The following is a 24,474-nucleotide window of genomic DNA, read 5'->3' on the forward strand; positions in this document are numbered from 1 at the left end:
AGAACTGATAAAGGATTGGTGCTACTTTAGTTATCTGTCTGAAAGATAGTCAATAGCCTATCTTGCTTTGTAGAATAGAACTTTGATTAGTACATTCAGGCTGAAATCTTATGCCCACTTATTCAGGTCAGGACTAAGCCTCGTTGGAATGAATGCAGTTTACTTATAAATAGACATGCACAGGACTGCATTGTCAGGGTAAAAACCTGTGCATACTTCTCTATGAATAAAATCCACCCAAAGCATGGGATGGTGATGTTAGATTAATTGAATAAACACATTTTATTCTGCCTGACATGCTGGTGTTCCACCATAATTACTGTCCCTGGGCAGCTAACTTTACCAGCCCTTGGGAAAAGCCAGAAGTCTTTCATCTTGTCAGGTGAGTTTTATTGCCACCTTGGTTACACAGTAATTTCAGCCTAAGCTATACAAATAATCATATGATGGGATATCAGGTAATTGGACAAGTAAGAATGGTCTGTCAGTACAATTGTGGGATAAAGATAATGAAAGGAACCAAAGGGAAGAGCCAACCAAAAAGGGAGTTGACTTTCATAGGTGGGGAGGGGAATCTTAGCAGAATGTACAAAACTTCATTTAAATGTGTTAAAAACAACAAGAGAAATCCAAAGGAGTGGGAGAGGAAGATGAGCCTCTGAAGTTCTTCCTCATGGAGCTTACACGGAGAGGATTCTCTAACCTTTGGGATGTTTTTCAAGCAAGATCTGTCGAAGTATTAACAGCAGGGGAAATGACTCTTCCATTTGCTCAGGCATTCTAGGAATCTTTTTATATATTTATTTTTCGTTATTGCCATTTTGGCAAAAGCTTTTTGCAAAGCAGCAGTTTTGGGACTATTTGCCAGTTGTAAAACTTGACAGAAGATAAAATTCCCAAATCATTTCAGAAAGGATAAGTAGTATGAAGGTCCCGAGAAGCTTGTTTATTTATGCTCAAGACTTTCAAAGACTTCCCAAATAACCTTGAAGAAAATTATATTTACTCCAATTGCTTTTTCAAGTGCCATACCGCCTATTGGTCGAAGAAGAACGTGCTGGTTCTTGTTTGTTGATCTCTTTGGAAAGAATAAAAAGGAAAGTAATTATTTCTAAATTCTTCCTTACATTAAGCTTCTCTTTAGTGGGTCTTTCTAGCAAGATCTTGGAAGTGTTAAGAAGAACACTCCTCCTCTTGGGATTACAATGAGAGTGGATGTATGAAGAGGCTTAGAAATTTAAATGTGGGGGTGTTGTTTTGATAGGGGTGGGGCTGAACACACTGCTTCTATTTGGTTGTCATGCTGTTACTTCTGACTCAATTTTTTTTCTAAATATTGTAGCAGATTTCAGGGATCCAAAAGAGAAAGTGGGCTTCATTCCTCCTCCCATTTTTTGAATTAGTCTGAGTAGGTGTCAGCAAGGAGAGAGAAATCAACATTTATTTGCCTTTTCCTTGCATAAAATGAACAACAGCAAGAGTGTGGTATACACAGTATATTCTCCATATCATCATATATAAATTTGACTCTGCGTTTCCACCTTCATAATGGAAAAAAAGATGAGTGACTCAAAGGAACGTGATAACGGGGAGAGGCCCATCCTACATTTTTCTATTGAAGAGATCTTAAAAAGAAAATCCAGGGAGGTCTGCTTACGCACGACGACGATCTGCAATAACCACGCTGAGGATGCTCAAATCCTCAGAACAGAGCCAATTTCAGAAACGGCTAAGGGTAAGTAAGTACCGCTGCTTCTAGTTTATGAAACTTATATGAGCCTTGATCCTCTTATGCCCTTGATCCTCTTATGCCCTTGCATGACTCCAAAGTTTGATTGCTTAAGACAGCCACCAGCCACAATTTATTTCATGACTTAATATCATCATGCTTAATATCTTCGCATTCAAAATTACTTTATTTATGATACCAACGTATAACCCTTTGGGCAAGATGATGGAGGGGTGGAATTCAAATGTGTTCTCCAGTCGGCAAAACACTGCAATAAGTTGGCCTGGCTAGGGCTGCTGCGATGTTGCACCTTTAAGAGAAGTGCGCTTGGCAGAGGTTCAACAGGTGCAGCTTTTCCCAACATGAAAATGCCTTGATGACATCCCTTCTACTTGAGAACTTTGACAAACTTCATACAACGAAGCCAAAATTTTGGTCTTTTTGTTAAATATTTGATCTGGCAACCCTACAATATATGTACAAGTGCAGGTGAAACGGGAAAGAATGGAGCGGGGGAGGGGTGTCCTGACATCACATCCCGACACTATGAAATGAATTGAAATTTGAAATTTCAAGCCACTTTGTTCCATATGAAAATTCCAAAACTGTCAGCCTGAGATTTCAAAAAGATGAGATGCTTGGAAGTGAAAAGGCCCTGTGCTAACATACACAAAGACAAACAACTGCTAATTCTTTAGGAAGGGCTGTGCAGTGTGAAAACACTGTAATTAGCAACTAAGACTGGAAGACCTGAGGTGATTTCTAGTGTTGTGAATGTTTACTTCTGGGTGGCTTCCAACATATATAAAAACATAATAAAACATTAAACATCAAATCTTTCTATGATCTATGACAAGATTAATCTAGAGCTGTTTTTTCCAAACGAGATGATTTTGCTGCAAAAAAATTTACTTCCGTGTTGAGAAAAAGGGCATGCACAAAACACGTACATGATATCCTATAGCAAAAGGAAATATCTGTTTTACGCAGTTTATGCATGTAGCAGACAGAAACAGATTTAGGGGCATGCAACCAGTTCGGATCCACGGAGTGCAGAGCCTCGGAGATGCCTCAGGAGACACCATAACTATTATTTATAATGAAGAGAGAGAGGCAGGGGGCACCAAATTTTGGCTTTGCATAGGGCGCCATTGAAATTCGAGACCCCAAGGTCCACCACTGTGGTGGAGACCCACCAACAATTGCGATTTCCCACCATTTATTAAGGGTGTTCGCTGACTCCATGCAGCCCAAATTATGAAGTGAATCAGATTGATTCAGGGAAAGTTAGTGTGCTTCCAAGTCAGATCACGCAGTTAACAAGGTGCCTTAAGGCAGATCAGGGATTTCCTACACTTCCAAGTAGGGATGGAATGAGCTGTCAAGTTCCATTCTCTAAATTTCTCATTTGTCTAATATTAACTTCAGCTTTCCACATTTCTGCAGCGATTTCTGGTGTTTTTTTTATTATAAAATCCTCATGAACATTATCGGAATTTTAGTGTGACTTTTTCTCATGTAATTCACTTTGTACATTCTTTTCAGTGCTGTGTTCATTTTTATGCACTTTTTCCTAATATAAGCATTTTTGTAAACATTGGTTGACCAATAGGTTGGAAAACTACATTGCAGAATTCGGATAAGCATGAACTTCAAATGATGGCTATATTTCGCTTCCCAATTTGTTTCAGAAAGTATGAAATTGATAGATTTGGCTTCAAATGCAGACTGAACTGAATTCCCCCTGTGAACCGCGCTGAGACCTGCGGGTTTAGGGCAGTATACAAATTTAATAAATATAATAATAACTGTCCAAAAATGCATTAGGGGGGAATCTCATTCAGTCAAGCCTGGGCCTTCTCCCACATGTGGAGTCGTTGCTTCCATAGCAGGGCTAACTGGTGTATTTCCTTTCCACCATCACCTTTGCAGCTAATGGCCTGAGAGCAGTTTCAGCAGAGTTGCATGAAGCAGAAATCTTCTTCAAATAGTACTCCAGTAACAAAAGATCTATTGTATCATTTTTTTCCTAGGCTCCCAAATTTGCATCTGGCTTTCAGTCTGACTTTTCAGTCATTACTTTGAACTAAGGCTTCCAGAAGTGAATTCAACCATCCTATCTTACATCTTGCTGCAAAGGCTGAAGCCAAGGCAATTTGAAACAAACCTCAAAGCCATTTCTCTCCCGATTAGTAACATTTCTCTCAGCCTGCGCCAGGCTAAAATGTCACAATTTCTGGAAGTCAAATGCTACATTTACCAAAGTAAAATGTCATCCTGGCTCCAAAGACCTCCCCCCGCCCAACATTCTGTGTTTCGCCTGCTCCACTTTCCCTTTTCCTCAAAGAGAATATTCTAAAGGGTGCAGAGAAAGTTAAAATTTTCCTACTCATGTTTTAAAAGCTTATGCAAATATGGGACTAGAAAGGAGCTGAAGAGACTGGGATCTTAGTACTGTCAGTCAGAAGGGTCAGATGGAAAAGTAGGACCCATTGCAAGAGCTTTTCGGAGTACATTTTTACCCCTGATTTCTTAGGACAGTGCTGACTGGGGATGATGGGAGTTGTAGCTGAAAACATCTGGAGGTCACCAGGTTAGGGTCACCGCTTCTTCCTTTTTGTCTAGCAGGCCTCCTGTTCAAGTCCATCAGGCCTATCATCACATGGAAGTAGGGGTTCTAGGCTTATTTCCTCAGTTTGTGAATGTGGCAGCGTTACTGGGTAGTTCAGAATCTACAGAATTTCCATCCTGAGGAAAACTATCTCAAGGCAGGGCAGTGCTCAAAATATCTATCACTAGCAAGACACAAATTGTTAGCACTGGTTCCAATCTGATCAGAAGCTGGAAACTGGCATATGGAGCTGTCTTGTACCAAGTTAGACCCTTGCTCTGTCTAGCTCAGTATTGTCATCAGGAAACGGAGACATGAGTCTGTCCTGCCTGGAGATACCAGGGATTGAACCTGGAGCTTTTTCCATGTAAAACATATGCTGTACCACTGAGCTGCAGAGTGGTCATGCAACCTACTTTTCAGAGGACAGTCCTCTATTTTCGAAGGTGTCCTCTGTTGAGGGGCTGTCCAGTTCAAGTCTGATTTAAAGAAATCCTAAAAAGGAGCTTTGAAGTTACCCATCCACAGTTAACAACACCTGGTCAGCAGACTGAGCAGGCACACACTGGTCACCTGGTGTTTTCCCCACTATGGTGAGATGTATTATATTTGGATAAAATGAGAGATTTGCAGGAGGTGGGTGATTTTCATTGGGACCACAGTAAGGAGGGAAAGAGTTCAGCTTTATCTCCTGAACTCCTGCCTTCCCAAACCTAACTGCCCAACATGGCTGCTATTCAACATTCCTCCCCAGCCCTTGCCACCCTAGACCTAACTGCAATCTGAACCTGTGGCTGCATTTTTTTAAAGTGCACATTAAATAAATAAATAAATAAAAGTAACTTACTGTAATGATTAGCTTGGCTCTCGAACTCCTATCCAATACCTTACCACTGAGTTAGACTGTACTCAAGTCCTGTTTGTAGGCTTTCCATAAGGCTCTGGTTGTCCACTGTGAAAACAGGACAATTGTCTAGATGCAGCCTTGGCCTGATGCAGCAGGACTCTTCTTACATTTTCTCTGACTTGCCAGTTCCCCTCAGATCAGCCTCTATAACCCAAGCAATGTGCATTTCCTGGGATTTCACATATGCAGGTCACATTTTATAAGGCTGTTCGGTAAACTTATGATCACAGCTGTAGGGCTTCTGCTAATAGACACGGTTATGGGACTATTTTATAAATTAATAACATTGTTGACCATTTCCTCTCTAACATCTTTTGTGGTTTTATTGGTCTTTTCCCAAACTGATCTAAGAACTCGTCATTGCAGCCCAAGGATTTGATTTCTTGGTGTGTGTTTTTTATTATTCTTTGGCTAAGAATTGAGGGCATGCCTTTTATCTGTTGTTTTAACAAGAGTTTTATCTTATATCAGTAAGGAGCAGAGGCCAGGTATACTGAAGTAATGACAAAATTACACTGCAGGAATGGAAAGGGAGCAGGAAACCTGATTGAGACAGAGATTTGAAAGAGGCAAGAGCCTCTGATTGATGTGTAGAGCTTTGTAGGTACAAGTAACAACAGATAGCAACAGGTAGCTTGTAAATGGTCTGACAGAGAAACCTATAATAAATCCAACTTCATTCTACAGTTCTATTTCAAAAACACAAGTATCATCTGCTGTATATTTTGGAAAGTTGACTGTTCCAGGTCTGTGCAGAGGGTGTGGGGCAGCTGGGCACACTGAGCCCCAGGCCTCATTGGGCTAAGCTGACCAGGGCCCCCCTGTCAGGGACCAGCTGCTTTTTCTTTGTTTATAACTTTAGTTTCACAAGACTTCTGCCCTGGGCAAGCTCTGTATGGGCTATTTCTGTTCACTATGGATAACCAAATTTTGTGTGATGGTTTCTGAGATCAAGGAGCAGGCTTTCATCTGAGATCAAAGAGCAGGTTTATGTTGGGTGCCATTTTGATCAAGACAGCAAACTCGACTTTTCAAAACTGCACTGATTTTAACCAAATTTGCATATCATTTACTGAGATCAAGGAACAGGTTTTCTTCTATGTTTGGATATGGTTGGGTGCCATCTTGAATCAATATGGTGGAATGAACTTCTCATAACTGTACTGATAATAACCACAAATTTCAGCACTGCACTGATTGTTTGGTTTCTTGGAATTCCCAAGCACAAGGTACAAGGCTGTTAGTTAAATGCAAGAAGGGGCTTGCTGGATCAGACTAAAGACTCACCTAGTCCAACCCTCTGTTTCTTACAACAGCCAAAAGCCTCCAACAGGGCATGAGAGCAATATCGTTTCCCCAATCTTGCTCCCCAACAACTAGGGAAGGTTGAATTAGTCTATTTCCATCCCATGCCACATGTATTCACTGATGCTTGTCCCATTTCCACAACAATTTGCATTTTTTAAAGAAATGCATTTTTTGCAATCTGATGTGTGAAATGGACCTGAACCCTGAATTCTAAGACTATATTTGCATCCTCAGGAGAGCCAGGGACAGCTCCCAAGTTTGGTGCAGTCCTTGGGCAAGATTCCCTTGTTCAGGGCGGAGATCCCCAAGTAGGATAAGTCTTTGTCACTTTCATCCCTGGCCATTCAATTGGCCTCTCCCACTTGGCCCAGTGCACAACACTGCTCCAAAGGAGAGGGGAAGTTGCGAGGAACTTGCTATTCCTTTCCCTTGTGTCGCCATAAAGCTTGCTGGGTTGGCGTGAGAACTGGTTGGGACAACTGCACTGCTCTCATATAGTTTTGAACTTCTTAGCCTAACCTTGGACTTTGGAATTCTGGTCGTGTTCCTAGCTTGGTTAATTTGTTTGGTCCTGTTTGTAGGCGCTCTGGGACAGAATTAGATTAGATTAGATTAGATTAGATAAATTTATTGTCATTGTCCGTATATACACAGTATACACAACAACGAAAATCAAACACCCAAGACCGGATTCACATACACATTTGCACGTATCTCCAACACTCTCATCCTATTCAGACATAATCTATTAAAACATACATAATCCAGAATATAACACAACCTATTAGAAGCATAGCATAACCTAAAACCTATCTCATTCCTTACTACTCACTGCTTAACACCAAAAAATTAGCTTTTCTTGCTGCTGTTGCAACTATATCATACTTTGCTTTAATAAAAGTCCTTCTCTTCCTCTCAAGTAATGGCCTCTGGTGTCATGTCTGGAGCAGGAGGCAGGACGCAAAACTATTAAATACTGGGAATCTCAGAAGCCTCTCTACAAATGCCCCCATCCTTTCCAGGATGAGAGTTGCTGTAAATTTGCCAGAAGCAAATCCATTCCAACCATACCAGTTGCCAGCACATCCTTGCTGGCAATGAATTCAAGGTGTGTTTGGCCTCCAAATGTATCTTCTTCCACACTGCATTTGGGTTCAGCACACTGAACAGGGACCTTCACAAAACATGGTGAGCATTTCACAGCTTTGCATGAGGAAGGGAGGAGTTGGGGAAGGGAGGGAGAAAGAGACAGAGAGCTCCCAATCCTTCTCAATATCCATTCCCACTTCTCATGTTTTTTTTTGTTTTGTTTTGTTTTCATTTGTTTTTATTGAATGATTCTCTGCTCTTAGTGCCTGGGGCCTTCTGCTTACTCTCTGTTCCAGCCCTCCTCTCCAATAATTAAGCAATCTATGATTGGTGTCTGGGTAAAGGCAGCTTTTTGTCTGAAAGTTTTGGGCTGAAAGAAATGAAATGGAGCCTTTAAATGTCCCAGCATCCTGCTGCTCTATTTCTGCAATGCCTCAACAGATAGCAGCAGGATGCTAAATGCTATGCTTCAGTAGCAGAAGGCTGTACCCTGAGCAATTTGTATGTACCCAATTAGAACCATTCTCCCTGACTACACTAGTCCCTTTTAATAAGGGGTGAGAAGCTCCTTTAATAAAAAAAATTAGCCACAGCACCATACTCCCGCCTCGTCGTCTCTCCACATGCTTTCTTAAATTGGAAAGCAAGCTCTTTAGCTTGGAGGAGAAGCCCCAGAGCAGACATATCTCCTTATGTATACAAGCAAATTTGGTTTGCTTCACTGAAGCACAGCATGGTTACATCCTTTTTTTATATTTTTAATGAACTGGCTGACCTGTACTTTCACGGAAGGGCCAACACTTTAAAAAGCCTTGCCACACCATTCAGACACCAGTGGCCATGATTAGGATCATCTTTTTGAAGAAGCAAAGCTGATGTCATCTTCACCATCGCTGACAGCACCAAAACTGGCCTCACCATCAGCAACATCATCATTACCAGCACAATATATAGATATATGATAACTCATAGCAGGGCAGAAGTGGGGGACCTTTTTCTAAACTAAGGGCCATGGTAGACTTCCTGTGGTAGAGAAGGCCAGTGATAAAAGACAGCAGATAAATGGGTGTTACTTTTCCCTCTATACAGTAGACTATATTCTAGCCATGCAAAAGTCAGAGGTTTGCACACATGTATCTATCTAGGCAGGCAAGAGGCATCATTACAGTTCAAGGACACATTGCAAATGAGCAACAGCAATTGAGGGGGACATGGAGCCGGACCAGTGAGGATTGTGACCTGGAGAGAGTCCCAAGAGACCTGGAGGTCTCTAGGCCTGAAATACCCTGAAATACCTTAGGGACCACTTTGTTTCATACCAGTCTGTCTGCAGCCGAAGATCTGTGTGGAACTGATGAGCCTATTTGAAATACTACAGCATGCTAAGGTTGCTCTTTGTTCCATGAAAGCATGGGGACTTTTGCTAGAGGTTTCAGGATCTACATTCAGAAAAAGGAACTGCACTCCTAAACCACTTAAGCTTTTATTCTGAATGACTTCCCTGCAGCTTTTAAAAAAATGCATTTGAACATCCCAAGCTTTTGCATATGGAAACATTTCAAAAAAGAAATGGTGTCTTATTTCCCCAGGGATTCTGGAGCCAAATTTGTAAATCTGGCGTTACGCTCAACATTCTCTAGCCTTATATCTTCCTCCCACATTCTTTATTAGACTGTAATTTTGAGCGCTGTTGTTTGCTGTGGGATCTCCGAAGTTGAAATCCCAAAGGCACTTACAAATATTCGGAGCTGCAATCAGAGAAAATTTCACCTTGTGGGGGTGAATGCTAACATAGACGTGTCACTTCTTTCTTCCCCTTCCTCTTCCCACACCCAAATATCTCTCTCTCTCTCTCTCTGAAACATAAACAGAATTATTAAGTTTAATCAAAAATGCACCATCTCACTTTCCTACTGGCGAGTTCTTGATTAGCTGACTGTAACTATATGAGCAGCAATTTCATTTGGAGCTGAAATCAAAGCCAGTCTACTCAGACTCTGTTGGTCCACAGCTGACCTCAGGTTATTTTATTCTTTTAATTTGATGAGTTCTAGCTTTGAAAAAAAATGCTCTCAACAGGACTGGCACTCAAAAACTCTGTGTGTTGTTGTCCATATGCAACGCATCAGTAAACAGCTTGTCACGCCAAGTGCAGGAAGCAGCAAGACCTAGATTACCTTAATATCAACAACAGTGTTCTTTTAGAGCAGCGGTTCTCAACCTGTGGGTCCCCAGATGATGTTGGACTACAACTCCCACCATCCTTGAGCTCTGGCCTCGCTAACTATGGAAGATGGGAGTTGTAGTCCAACAACATCTGGGGACCCACAAGTTGAGAACCGCTGTTAGAGTCATCTGCAGTAGGACACCCAAGGTGGTGAACATCTGTACTCTCAAGGGCCAATCTGTTCTCCAGACAATGGCCACTGCCAGTATTCTGTGGGAAATCTTCAGCTTCATGCTGGAAATGTAGGTTTGTGCAACTGAAGTAGATCAAAGCACTCTGGTGAATCAGATCTACTTTATAAAAAAAAATACTTTTGTGATTAGGAAAGTGGTGGGTTAACACATTAAAAAAAATGTGGGATAAATGACTGGTTGATGGAGAAACCTATAAACACCATACAGGCAAATCAGAATGAATACCTCAGTTTGGGGACAGCTGGGAGGGGTGGCAGATCTGGGGGGCAGCAGCATACCAGTCACCGCCTCCTTCACTTGTCTCCCACCACCTCCAGCATGTCCTGGCCTTCCTGGGCTGCCTCCAGTCACCTCAGGCAGCAGCAGTGGGGGCAGAGGAGCAGGCAAGAGTGCCGTTTTCTGCTTTGCCTCAAGTGGCAAAACATTCTTGACCCCTATAGTTTCTAGCCCATATAGATTTTTGTTAAAAACTGAACAGAACTTTCTTTTGAAACAACTTGTTTCAACAAGATTGGAGCTTACAGGACTCCTGTCTTTAATTCACATCCAAGGAAATGTTTGCTTATCTCTGATCACTGCCCTCATAGTGTCCGCAAGACTTAGTGTGACTGGCACTTGCTCCTTGAGGCAACTTCAAGAGATGCATCTAATGAGCTGTATTTTGATACGCTACTTAAAGGTCCAAGGGTTTGAGACAGAACTTTCTGGTACATAAGCTTCATTCAATCAATCAATCTGACCCTTCCTTCTGAAATGAGCCTGTGATGACAGTATTCGTTACGATGGATGCTTATATATCTGCCTAACTTGCAGCCACACTGAAATCTGAGCTTGTAAGATTGTCGTCTCAGAATATATTCCCTTCAGCGGTACCCCCACCAACCATGTGCATCCTGCTACTTGCTGTAATGCTACAGCTATAAGATTGTGTTGTTTAGTAATAAGGTGACTGAGGCTAAACATAATAGGTGATAAAAGTGTGCCTAATATGTGGTTGAGACTGTGACTGACCACCTACATGTGGGCAACTGCTCATTATTAGATGCCACTTTGCAGGCATCTATACTCAGTGCCCCCTTGTTAGGGGCAGGGTTGGTGGAAAGGGCAATATGGACAGGAACTGGAGACTTGGTCCCAATCAAGCCTTCACATATAGCACTTGCAAACAAGGCTTTATATCTCAGCCTAGCCATCCTCAGTAGCCTGTTGTGATTTGTTGTGACACATGAATTACTTGAGATGCGTATGTGTTTGATCTTTAAAAAAAAAAAAAGCAATGAGATGTGCTTGGTAGAATTGTGTAATAGCCACAAGACTTGGCTTGATTTGATCATGTGTAAATCAGCCTGGTTTTGCTTGGGAGCAGCTTTTCAAGTGTGTAATAAACATCTCTAAGCTTAAGAAGACTCAGGCCCCTGCATCAATTCAGAGGCTGACTAGTTCAGTTCGGGGATCTGAGTCTTCTTTGTCCCCCACCCCTCCACTACTGGAAAATCAATATCCTTTTGACAGAAGGGGTTAAAATTTGTAGGCACAGTAGCCCCTCAAGGATGTGTAAAGTTTGCCAAATTATAGGAAGATACATCCTGGGTCTTTTGTGCTGGACAACTGTAAGATGGGGGGCTATAATTGGATAAATCCCCCTCCTCTCAGAAAGGAAACCAACCATACACTTTTTTTCCCTTAATCAGAATTTAGTGGTTTGTTGCTTTTCCAGAGAAGGGTGCCCCCCTAGCAGGAGCGGGGGAAGTGGGGTGCAGTGGGTGCGGGCCACCCTGGGTGTCACCACTGACGAGCTTGACAAAATACCTGAGCCATGCATCTCTCCTGGCAGAGATGCGGCGGCTTGGGTGCGCACAGGCTCTGCGCTGCCCAAATGGTCCACCAGCTGCCTCACCCTCAGCTGTAGGGCAACTGAATAGGAGGAGGCAGGCAAACTCTGAAGGCCCCGTGGTGTGCCCTGCCTCTATGGGTGGCTTGTGCCACCCCAGGCACCCGAGTGGCTTCCTCCGCCGCTGCCCCCTAGATCAACTTCAAACACTTCCCTGTCTTATAAAGATAATCCCCTAAAATACCTATTCCTCTGTTTGTACAGACGAAAAGAAAGGGAAACGAAGGATCAGGACAACATTCACAGCAGAGCAGCTTCAAGAGCTAGAGAGGATCTTCCACTTGACACACTACCCAGATGTTAACATCCGCAACCAGCTAGCAGCAAAGATCAATCTTCCAGAAGCCAGGATCCAGGTAAATTATTTGTCCCTCTGATGCAGGGTCAGTCCAATACATTTTGCTGCCTGAAGCAAACTAAAGTGTGTGGCTGTAAATATGCTCAGGAAATGAGTAGGATGGAATCCTCCCATTCATTACAATCCACATGCCTGGATATATTGGAACAGGCAATCTGTTTTAATTAGGTTGGTTCTCAGATCCTCTAAATTAGTGGTTCCCACCACCCCCTTGGTTCTATCAATTCACTCCCAGTGCCCCCTATAAAAAGCATTATTCAGAAAAGTGGTTTGCATGGCCAACTAAGGAAGGTAATAACACCATAAAATTCACAACAGTAACTATTCATTGCATATTTATTCAAAATCCAATCAAAACTATTTAAGTAATTCAACAAAATGGATGAGCCAGTGATACCAGCTTTTCAAAGTTTGAAAATCAATTGACACCTCCAGCAGCATCCCCCCCCCTTGCCTCTTAGTGCCCCCCAAGATAATCTTAGCACCCTCCAGTGCGTGGGACTGCTCACTTTGAGAAACGCTAGATTGTTATATTTTAATGACTATAACCTGCGCACCATAAACATTTGTGTCGTAATTCTTCTTTTTAGTGGCAAAGCCCTGTTCTCATCACCATGTGAGTTTTATTGAGAAATAACTTTTAAAAATGATTTCCCAGTAAGCAATCTCCAGTGCCCTGCATTTGTAGCTGAATTCACTATATTTGAGCTTGTATTCAGTTGCAAAGCCATGTGCTTGATAAAAGGTAATTGTCAGGGAACTGCCATCGGAGACAGAGGAGGAGAGAGGGCTCCAGAGGGATGGCGGAGAGGGTCACAGCAGGAAGAGGGACAGCCCATCTGCTGGGGAAGGAAATCAGCGCAACACCAGTGGAGAAGGGGGGCAGAGGGGGGAATCGGTGAGGGGCCTCCAAGACTCCTCGCCGGAGACCAGCGGGGAGAGCACGGGTCCTCCACTGCCCACACCCTCTCTGTGCAGAAGACTTCCACGCAGGGAGAGTAGGCGGAGACTTGGCGTCAAAGAACTTCTTTGCTGGAAGAAGTTCAAGAAACGCCCACTGACGGATTCTGCCAGCGATTGAGACAGCCACGGATGGGTGGCTGTCCGGACAGAAAGGGTTCACCCAGGTAACTCAGCCAGGTGTGGCGACGACTTACGCACGAGCAACCCCCAGAACCATTACAGTAATGTTCTGACCAGAGTAGCCCCAGCATGTCCCACTTTCAGGTAGAGATAAACAAACCCACCTTGGCTCACTATCAGAATGGTGCATAAAAATCAGCAAACAGTTTGTTGCTTACTCCAAACCCAATTTTCCCGAGGCAGTTCTTCAAAGCAGCCCCCAGCAAAGCAAGAGCGAAACTTGTTTTTGAATTTAAATTCTTAGATTAGATGAGAAGGCACATCTCTCCATCTTGTTTAAATGATCATATCTAAGAGCCATTTCACAGGCAAGGCTTTTCCCCCCTATGCAAGGGTTTCATAGGTTTTTTTTGGGGGGGATAGAGAGCCTTCAGATGTGAATATCATGTGCATATATTCATTGTCAAGAAGTCTACACTTATTCTCAGCTCATTGCCAATCAAAAGAATGAAACCTCAAAAAATGTCATTTGCATCTTGGTCTCAGTGAATCTGCAGGGTTGAATTTTCATAAGATGTCACAGAATCATAGAATAAATAAATGGTAGAGTTGGAAGGGACCTCGAAGATCATCTACCCCAACCACCTACAATGCAGAAATCTCAGCTAGTCAATCAACCAGCTACAAATCCACCTAAATTTGGGTTCCTCACGAGTCCTTCCAGCAGTCTTCACCATTTGTAATTCCACAGGTGTTCAAATTAATTTCTTTCTTTTTAAAATATTTTGTTTTTTAACAATGTTCTTATACATTTAAATGATTTTCAATTTTTGTGCATCTGAGATTACTTGAATCCCTGGACTTCTCCCCACCCCCCATTTCCAATATTTATCTGTTCTGTCTATTGCATCTAATCATATTTTTCAGATCCGTTTTTGTATCCATTTTTAACTTTGGTCTTATTACATTGTAAGTGTTATAACAATCCTGCTAATGTTTTTAAATATCTACAGTGATCTTTAAGGTACTCTAAATTTTTCCCACTCTTTGCTGAATTTCTTATCATCTTGGTGTCTGATCTTCATAGTCATTTTTGTCATTTCAGCATAGTCCATCATCTTGATTATCCATTCTTCTTGGTTGGGACTTTCTCTTCCTTCCATTTCTGGGCGAAAAGCATTCTTGTGGCTGTCATCACATACATAAACAGTCTTTTCAAGTCCTTTGGTATTTCATCTCAATATTATTCCCGATAAGAAAGCTTCTGGTTTTTTGACAAAGGTTGTCTTAAACAATTTTTTCCAATTCAATATATATCATTTCCCAGAATTCTTTTGCTATTTTGCATGTCCACCACATGTGGTAGAATGTGCCTTCTTTTCCCTTACACTTCCAGCATAAGTTGGAAGTGTTTTTTATACAATTTTGCTAGTCTTATAGGAGTCAAATACCAATGGTACATCATTTTCATATAGTTTTATTTCAGCGTACAACAAGCCGTGAATTTTAAATCCTCCTTCCACAACTTTTCCCATGGGTTAAGTTGTATATTATACCCAATATCTTTTGCCCAGTGTATCATTACTAATTTGACTTCTTCATCCTTAGTATCCTATTCTAATAGTAGTTTCTACATTTTTGATAATAATTTATCATTGTTTTCCAGTAGATCTTTTTTGAACCTTGAAATCCATCCCCTTGTCATTCCTAAATATATCACTTAGTTAGTGGTATTGTAACCAGTCCATTAATATGCACTTTTATCATCAATTTTTTTCAGTTTCAGTTGATTTTCAACTTCAGTTAACAGCTCTTTATAGGTTGCCCATTCCCTTTTCATGTTAAGTTTTTTAACAGATATCACTTTCAATGGGGAGAGCCACCATGGTGACTACAGGTGTTCAAATTAAAATCCATTTAGTTCCTATATTTTACCATAAACAATTCTCAGTTGTGGGCACATTTATTTCTTCTAATATATTTTTGGTTGATTTCATTTCTTCTCTTCCCCCACACATAGATCTGGTTTCAGAATCAGCGGGCAAAGTGGAGGAAGCATGAAAGATTTGGCAATTTTTGTGGTCTTCAGCATCTAACTGAGGTTGATTTTATCCCAGCTCCAAAGGCAGAGACAGTAGTGAGTATAAATGACCATCTGTAAAGGGAGGACCGGCCTTGTTAAAGTGAGACTTTTTGTACATATAAATTGTACTAATTAAGAACAAATACTGAACCTTGAAAAAGCAGGTAATAAACACCCTGAAATGCTTCTGATTAACAATTTTGGGTTAGGCGCTACTTGTCATAGTTTTGCATAGCCTTTGTGGATGTTTTTGTAAAAGCACAAATAGGCTTAACAGTAATAGCCTTGCACAGAGAGGCATCCAAGAGTCTAGCACATGTTTTAGCTAGCAGCACTAAAATACCATAAACTCAGACCTTGTTATCCATTCTGGCCTACAAACCTCAAAAAAATACATTCCTTTCTTCACCCTCCAACCCCATCTCTATGGAGCTCAGAGTTTAATGTCTGCAGACCATGGCTAATACAAACCAGAAACTGAAACAATCGTCTGAGCTGTGTTTGCAAACCATGGTTTTGATTACTTCAAAACTTCATCTCTACACAACTGCTTTTTCTATTCTAATCCCAACACATTCTAAACCCTGGATTTACATGTTCTGCAAAGGCTAGAACTGTCTGACAGCGCAATTCTATTATTGTCTACTCAGAAGTAAGTCCCACTGAGCCCCTGTACAGGGCTGCAGCCTGAAAGAGTTATTTGGTTGGCAAACAATATTTCTGTCCCGTCCTCCACCCACACAAACCCTCGCAATCACCGGAACAAAATGATTTCTTTTCTCCCTTACTGATTGCCTGTCACTATATTTTAAGGACTCCATTTAGAGGTACTCTCTGAAACTTTGTTGCTTTTTTATTGCTAAACACTGAAGGGAATTGATAAGGCAAGTCGTGTGTTGCTCATAAATTGCACCCGGCTAAAAGCCTGCATTAGTGCGCCTAAGATTCTCTTTCTATCTGTCTTATGACAGGGTCTCTGCCGAGTGCCATGCAGCCATTGTGACATAGGCCCCCACGCATGGCAGTACTCATCGATCCAAGAGCATTCCTCATCTTCTTGGTTACCAGACATGATGCCCTGTGCCCTGCTGCGCACAGATCCAATGATGTTCTCAAAGCCTTATCTGCTCTTTGACTACCTCCCTCAGTACAGCCTCCCACCTCTGTCCTTGAAACCAGCATGGAGGCATATTGGTGGCAATTTCACATAGAAGAGGATGAAGAAGGAAGAGCTACTGTGCTTTGTAGCATCATCATTGAACTAGCCTGTTGCGGTGGACTTACACCAGGGAAACATGCTGGATTCAGATCCCCAAGTGGACACAAAAGTGGCTAAGTGGCCTTGAATTGATTGCTAGAAGAACATAGGTAGTTGCTTTTTACAGACTCAAAGGTCCACCTAGCTTACTATTACACTGACATGCAGTGGCTCTCTAGGGTTTCAAAGAGAAGTCCCCCTCAGACCTGCCAGGAGATGCCAGAAACTGAACATGGGACCTTCTGCATCATAGGAACCAACTCCTAGGGGTTGAGGCCCCTTCGCCCCTCCCATAAAATATTCGAGGGGACCAGGGTCCCCAAAATTGATGGGCTTTAGCATTCAAATGGTGTGTGTGTGCCACATCTTGTGATCAATTAGGTGGGGCTTACCTGGGCCCGTCTAATCTTTTATTCAAGTTGGCACCCTTGTTCTGCATGCAAGAAAAATGGTCCACTGCTGAGTTGCAACCCTTCCCCATCTCTCAGCCTCACCTACTTCACACCGGTGAAGATGAAAGAGGGAGAAACCATATGCGTCACCTGGAGCTCCACAGAAGAATGGAGAGATGCAAATGTAATACCGATAATTGCTGGAGGAGAATTCAGCTTAATACAAAGCTAAAATGCTTCTCGTTGACCTTGAAGAATGAATGCTGCTTGACCTAAATGAGAAGCAATTATAGAAGAAAGCCAACACTTCCTCCATTGAAGGACTCTGCTTGAAAAAAATATCACTTTCTAGGTGTGGGGTTAATATACCAAATGGATATTGCATTGCAATCTCTGTTGGAGAGTTGAGGCTTTACACAGTCCTAAAACTGAAGGATAACACTGTTGCAAAAGTGGCCTGGGATGATGAGATTTTATTGGTCAGTGCTGAAGGAGTGGAATCACCTTCCCTCTTCGGGAAAAGCGCTATTATTCTGTTGATCAAACTGGACAGTCTAAAGCAGTGTTTCTCAAACTTGGGTCCCCAGATGTTGTTGGACTATAACTCCAATCATCCCTGAGCTCTGGCCTTGCTAGCTAGGGATGATGGGAGTTGTAGTTCAACAACATCTGGGGACCCACGGTTGAGAAAGGCTGATCCAAAGGATAAGGCTGTTGGATTCCTTGCCTTGCACACTTTGCGTTAGTTGTGCTTGGTGGGGTAAAATTTACGTTCAAGAAAAGGGATAAAAACACCAAGGTAGCTTTTGAATAACCTTATTTCTGTGAAGTGAGGGGTGAGGGTGTTTGCTTTATTGTATTTTGAACCTGAAATAATGGCTTATAGATTAATAGATGGAGGGGGAGAGAGATTAATAGATGGAGGGGGAGACAGAATTATATTGGATGAAATACTGGATGTCTTGCCCTGTTGCATTAAGGAGTGTCTTTAAATGATTAAAATCTTCATACAAGGAAATGGCTTTTTGTGTTGTTGGGGTTTCTCCAGTGCTGAGGATCAGTGAACCACCAAAGAACAAAACCCAAAGGAGCCATGTTGGAGGCAGAGCGATTTTGAATTCTACCAGAATTCCTGTGTGCTTTTACAGGAAAATAGAAAGCTGCCCCATGTCAATCAGGCCAAGTACACAAAAGTGAGGTTCCCCAGGTGGCACAAATACCACAGGCTAGTAGCATGAGAAGCACTCAGTGTAATTGACAAAAATAGGATTACGTTTGAACTGATATGGGCGCCCCTTTACAACCAGAAATGAGGTTTGGGTAACTACTGTTATCTTCTTCAATAGGGTTGTTCAGCAATGAATCACCATAATTTAAAAAAATAATATTAACTAACTACTCAGATTAACTACCTCTCAGATTTTGATTAAAATTGCTGTACTTTATTATCTCATATTACATGAAGCACATTTTACAAAATACGCTTTCTGATTTTTGTAGCAAAATATTCATGAGAACATTGATTTGGGACTAGGTCTAGCAACATAATAATGTCTGACACACACAAAGAGCTTCCAGTCTCTTAAAAGCACTCAGATTCTTCAACGGGGATAAATGAAATGAGTGTGGTTAAAGAAATCTATGCAGATTGTCCAGATTTCAGTCATGTATTCTGAATGCAAAATGTGAGGATTTTGGTTGCAGAATTTGAGGTGGTTCAGAATTGTGTCCCCCCAGCATGCAGGATGGTCTCCAAAGACTGAGAGGCCTCTTGATGCCTTCCCAGGTGTAAAGTGCAGGAAGAGACTTTCCACATATATCAGTCCATCTCTTCAATAGTTGTGTGTGTGTGTGCGCGCGCGCGCGCGCACGCGCACACACACACACATAGTTTTTTCCTGAGAGGGGAAAATAGTGGAGCAACCTGCAGGCTCTTTTCATTTAAATGATCAAATATGAGTCCAGTGTTGAATCTTCAGGGGATTTCAGATTAAACACTTTAAAGGGAAACTCAAATAGATTTTTTTATCAGCTCTAATAACATTCCCACCTCTGAAAAGTTGCAAAGAATTTATCGCTCTGGTTCTTGTTTTCATAAAAAATTCAAGGAGAAAATGTTCCCTGCCCCCATGGAATAGCAACAATGGCAATGAAATGCTGGCTAGAAGCCCTAGGCATGGTCCTTGGGAATGCTAATTTAAGTGGGTTTGTGTTGCCGTCTTTCCAGCTACCCCAGTGATCTATTAAAAGAATCAAAGCCTGTTGATTAGACAGGGCCCTTCTGCTTGGGATCTTCGGTGGCTGCGCCTCATCTCTGTTTTGCCAAGCCTTCTATCATCTCATTTCTCATCATTGTTTCCAGTGCCTCTGCCATGTCATCAGTGTCAAGTTTATTCAATCATTAAATGTAGGCACTGCTACTCGCAGCCTCCTAAGCCTAAAGCTTTATCATTCTTCAAAGGTCTTAAAAACTTTCAGTAGCTGAAATGGCCTGGCTATTTTTAATGGCTCCCAGTACAATAAGAAAAGGCAATTTAACAACCCTACACCTGCCCCCTTATCTGTCTCTTTCGCTCCAGGAAACATTTTTTCCATCTTTTGAGTGTTCCTTTATTTATGTCTGATGCAGAAAACATTGTTTGGGACTTTCAACAATTGCTTCCTTGTTGGCTGTTGATTGTCCACTCTGGTCCAACAACAGCTTTGCTGACCTCTCACCCAAATGTCTCTTGCTGTTTGTATTAACAGGACAACTGTGGCCCATCTGCCAGATTTAAAAAATAAAATAAAAATCTGTGTTTCCTAATCTCCTTTGAAATGGAGAACTATATCCACATCCTATTGATCAGCAAACAGGCTGATCACATGATCTTCAACTATGAGTTCCCAGATGCTATTGGACTACAACTCAAATCATCCCCATCCAGTTTAGACAACAGTCCCCTTGCTAATGAAGCACAAGTCTTAGGGAACGGTGGAGACAGCCACATGCAGAGCTTGTCTGAGGCCTGAAGTGGAAGTCTTGTTGGAATAAAGTTTTCATGCAAACAAAGTAGCTAGTCCCTGGAAGGCCCCCCCAGCTGGCCTAGTCCTCTGAGGTATGGGACAAGAGTAGTTTGCTACCTGGGTGGAGATTTGGGGTAGAAGCAACATAGCACCACATAGCATATTAACACAGCCTTACAGCAGTGTGGGGTTGTCAAGTTGCCTTTCATGGGGATCAATCAAGTCTTTTTTGCTCCTCACCATATTGTCTCTCTGTGACTAGACTACAGCATAAAGTAAGTTTAAATTCCTTTACTTACACAATGCAAGTTCTCATTCACTACATCAATCAATGCTACATCAAAGTTCCTTTCAGGTAAAAGCTTACTGAGCACAAAACACAGAATAGTATCTTCAAACATGGAGTCTGGGCTTGGAGCGCCAGTCTCACACATCTGATCAGCTGCATGGTTCAAAGAAGAGAGAAAGGGGGGGGAGAGAACAGGAAGAAAAAGCTTTACTTCCTCCCTCTCTGGAGAAGAGGAGACATAACCTGACTGAGCCTACTCTACCAAATTGCATTTCTATGGTCTGAATCTGCCTCTCAGCAAATACAGCTCTATGTTCTTAGACCCTTCATACATTAACAAGCACTGTGCTTGCTGATTATGTTTTGACTGCAAATTTCCCACAAAATTCCCCTTACCCCCAACCCCCACAAGACCTGACCATGACCATACGCAGACGCTCCCCATGGAGGCTGGGGGTACACTGCAATGTTTTTATTGCAGCTCTCCCTTTATCATAATACCTAACCAGTGTGGTCCCCATTGTTCCAACATGCCCATTTCTGTCATGCCAGCAGAACAACTGCCACTGGAGAATGGGCAGGGAGAGAAATGGTAAAGGCACATAAAAAATAAAAAACGGATTAGAGCAGCTTAATTAAAAGATAAACACAAACCAGATCAAAGCAATCAATGGCAGTTCAACTCTGATTGAATTTTGTCATCATCACAGGCTGAGCTCTTCCCCCTCCTTCTTCAGGCTGATTGCTCCAGAGGGAGAATTTCCCAGATCAAATTTCACATTTAGCTGAATTAGTTTTGGGCACCTTGTTTTTATTTTGCTCTATTTATTTTTAAAAAACAACAACAGTTTTGCAGATTAGATAAGAGTCTTCTGTTGCAGCATGGCTCAAACAGAATCATAGGGACCATGAGGGTCATCTTCTCTAGCTAGGGAAGATGCACTGAATTCACCATGTGGAGTTTGAGGTTGCACAACACCATTGTAATGCCCAGAAGGAAAAATCAGGAGCCCAAGTAGCAGCCAGAAGGGTTGATAATAAGTGGTGAAATTATGTATTTTTGTTTCCCAAATGGTTTTATTCTGAATTTTTCCACTAAGAGTTTTGAAAGTGGTTTACACACAACAGTGAGCACAGATTAAAATCAATTAACAGTGAATTAACGGTTTAGCAGCAAGTATTAAAGCCAACAGATTAGGGAGGGGAAAGTTGACAAACTTTGTTTAGTTTAATTCAGGAAGCTCTGGACCTCCAAAGGTTGTTGGACTCCATACCACATCACCCCCAGCCAGAATGGTTGAGGGACAGAGATGATAGGAGTTGCAGTACAATAATATCTCGGGACCCAAGGTTGAGAAAGGCTGCTCTAGAGAGTAAAATAGCCATCACTTGATAGCTAAATGAGAATGATGTCATTGTCAGACATCCCAGGGACCAACACTGAAGGTCAACACAGGTTAAAGGACCACTGGAAGGCTGCCCCATTGTCTGCCAGGGAGGACATATTGGCCCCTTTCATTAGCCAGAGAAGGACCAGTTGACTAATAAATATCTTCAACTGACATTGCTTAAGTCCCTTCCCCTCCAGCTAGGAAAGATGCACCAAGTTCATTATGAAGGGGGTGTTGTACAAAGCCTCCCATTTCTTACCAGAAAGAAGATTCTACTGCAATTGCCAGTTGTTCCTGCTGCCGGGATGGGGGAGAAAGTCACCTAATCTGTACTTTCTGAAACAACGTGCAAAACAAAACACAGCCATCCTTTGATGAAATATGCACTTCACCAGTTGTGCAACACAGTTCCTCATCAGCGACCCTGATCAGTGAGCCTGAGGCCACACATGCACCATTAGTGGCACCAGGCTGTTCTCTTATTACCAGAGATGGTATGCCCCTGAATATTAGTTGCTAGGAATCGCAGGAGAGGGGAGTGTTGTTGCGCTCAGGTCCTGCTCCCAGGCTTCCCACTGGCATCTGGTTGGCCACTGGGAAAACAGGATACTGAACTAGATAGACCACTGATTTGATCCATCAGGGCTCGTCTTATGTTTTTATGTACCAGTGGCACTAATGGATACAACTCAAATCAATTTTAACAGTGATGTTTCCGTCAACATGACATCTTTACAAGATCAGGAAAAGAAATATGCCAGCATCGGTATTGGGTCCTAGACATTCGAAGTTTGTTGAGTCCCTGTAGCAGAGTTAAAGGAAGATCACCTTGCCAGAAGGCAGACTTCTGCACTTCACTTTTGCAGAGCTAATCCTGTAGAAGCAAGTCCAGCTGAGACTAATCCAGGTAAGGTACAACACGTGCTATGTGCTCGCTTGACCCAGAACAGAAGACAAAGTCAAAACAAAATAAAAAAATTCCTTCCAGTAGCACCTTAAAGACCAACTGAGTTAGTTCTAGGTATGAGCTTTCGTGTGCATGCACACTTCTTCAGATACACTGAAACAGAAGTCACCGGACCTTTCTATATAGTGAGAAGGTGGGGAGGGGTATTACTCAGAAGGGTGGTGGGAATGGGTGATTGGCAGATAGCTGCGATGAGCCTGTTGACGACTCTTAACGACTGCAATAGGTCTAACAGGAAAAAGCAAGGGGTGAGAAGGTGAAAAATGGCTTTGTCATGTATAATGAGATAAGAATCCAATGAATTGCAACTTATCACCAAACTTAAAACTATGGAGAGACCTGGTTTGAACAAAGACATTGGATTCTTATCTCATTATACATGACAAAGCCATTTTTCACCTTCTCACCCCTTGCTTTTTCCTGTTAGACCTATTGCAGTCGTTAAGAGTCGTCAACAGGCTCATCGCAGCTATCTGCCAATCACCCATTCCCACCACCCTTCTGAGTAATACCCCTCCCCACCTTCTCACTATATAGAAAGGTCCGGTGACTTCTGTTTCAGTGTATCTGAAGAAGTGTGCATGCACACGAAAGCTCATACCTAGAACTAACTCAGTTGGTCTTTAAGGTGCTACTGGAAGGAATTTTTTTATTTTGTTTTGACCATGGCAGACCAACACGGCTACCTATCTGTAAGAAGACAAAGTGTTTGCCTGAGGAAAAACTAGAACTTTGTAGCTTCCTTGGCTGAAGTTAAGCCTCAAGATTTACCTTGAATAAATGTTTAGGGATTTTATTTTGTTACATTTATTCCCTGTGTGTGTGGTGAGGAGGTACAGTCAACACACACATACTCCAAACCAAATGGCAAATGCATGAGAGGAGGCAGGCGAATGCAACTGTGTCTTGGTGGCAAAGTGGAGGGTGGTCCAGGAAGGCAAATAACTCATGAGAACTTAAGAACAAAGATCTACTGGATCAAGCCAATGGTCCATCTTGTTCAACATCCTGTTCTCACAGTGGCCAACCAGATTTCTCTGGGGAAACCACAAGCAGAACACAAGCACAAGAGCAGTCTCACCTCCTATGGTTTCCAGTAGGGGGTGGGAATGTCCCACCAACTCCATTATGTCCTCTAACCCACAACCAGTCCAAACAGTGGCGCTGCCTGTCAGCCTCTTCCAACTCAGCCTCAGTGTGTTGCTTTTGTAGGACTCAACAGGGAGGCAGATGGGGGAGAAACTAAAATAAGTGGTTCCACCTATATGGACTCTAACTCCCCCTATTGTTGGCCTCCCTATCTCAGTGGGCACCAATCACCACGGGAGGTGACATCATTGGGGTGTGGAAAGTGGAGGCAGTCATGTGACAGAAACATAGAGTGAAAAAAATGAGAAATACTAAGGATGTAAGCTCTAGTTCAAAGATGGCACCGTCCAGGTCTCACTAAGCAAGAGCCATGCACATGTGAAGCCATCTTCTGAGGAAGTTCCTGCAATTTGATTAAAAAGATCAAAGAGCAATGGTAGGCCTTGCATGAACTGCTTCTTTGAAACACTGGAAACCTCGGAAGCACAGCAGAAGAAATGTGCCCAGTCATGCAAGATTGCCCCACAAGCATTATAAATGCTCTTGAACCATTCCTATCTATTTCAGTGAGGCTAATACACAATAATGCCCCAATGGATTTT

General features: G+C 42.3%; 1 protein-coding gene across 2 annotated transcripts; it reads left to right on the top strand.

Annotated features, from left to right (window-relative positions):
- Positions 1-375: 375 nt before the first annotated feature.
- On the top strand, positions 376-18,209 carry ISX (intestine specific homeobox). Of its 2 annotated transcripts, none has more exons than XM_081879332.1 (4): positions 376-1,735; positions 12,161-12,312; positions 15,418-15,534; positions 16,452-18,208. In XM_081879332.1, exons 1-4 carry the CDS (start codon positions 1,549-1,551, stop codon positions 16,689-16,691), a joined length of 696 nt encoding a protein of 231 aa, XP_081735458.1. In that variant the 5' UTR covers positions 376-1,548; the 3' UTR covers positions 16,692-18,208. The 2 variants fall into 2 exon arrangements, with proteins under 2 accessions (XP_081735458.1, XP_081735459.1); XM_081879333.1 differs by having other exon boundaries at positions 1,581-1,739; positions 16,452-18,209.
- The last annotated feature ends 6,265 nt before the right edge of the window (positions 18,210-24,474 follow it).

This window comes from Podarcis erhardii (genome assembly GCF_964252035.2).
Source record: "Podarcis erhardii genome assembly, chromosome: 10".
Lineage (NCBI taxonomy): Eukaryota > Metazoa > Chordata > Lepidosauria > Squamata > Lacertidae > Podarcis > Podarcis erhardii.

Excerpts from the sequence above, each read along its gene's own strand:
- ISX (XM_081879332.1), top strand. The coding sequence starts at position 1,549 with ATGGAAAAAAAGATGAGTGACTCAAAGGAACGTGATAACGGGGAGAGG. Across the intron at positions 1,736-12,160 it reads AATTTCAGAAACGGCTAAGG|ACGAAAAGAAAGGGAAACGA; the intron begins GTAAGTAAGTAC and ends CTGTTTGTACAG. Across the intron at positions 15,535-16,451 it reads CTCCAAAGGCAGAGACAGTA|GGTCTCTGCCGAGTGCCATG; the intron begins GTGAGTATAAAT and ends GTCTTATGACAG.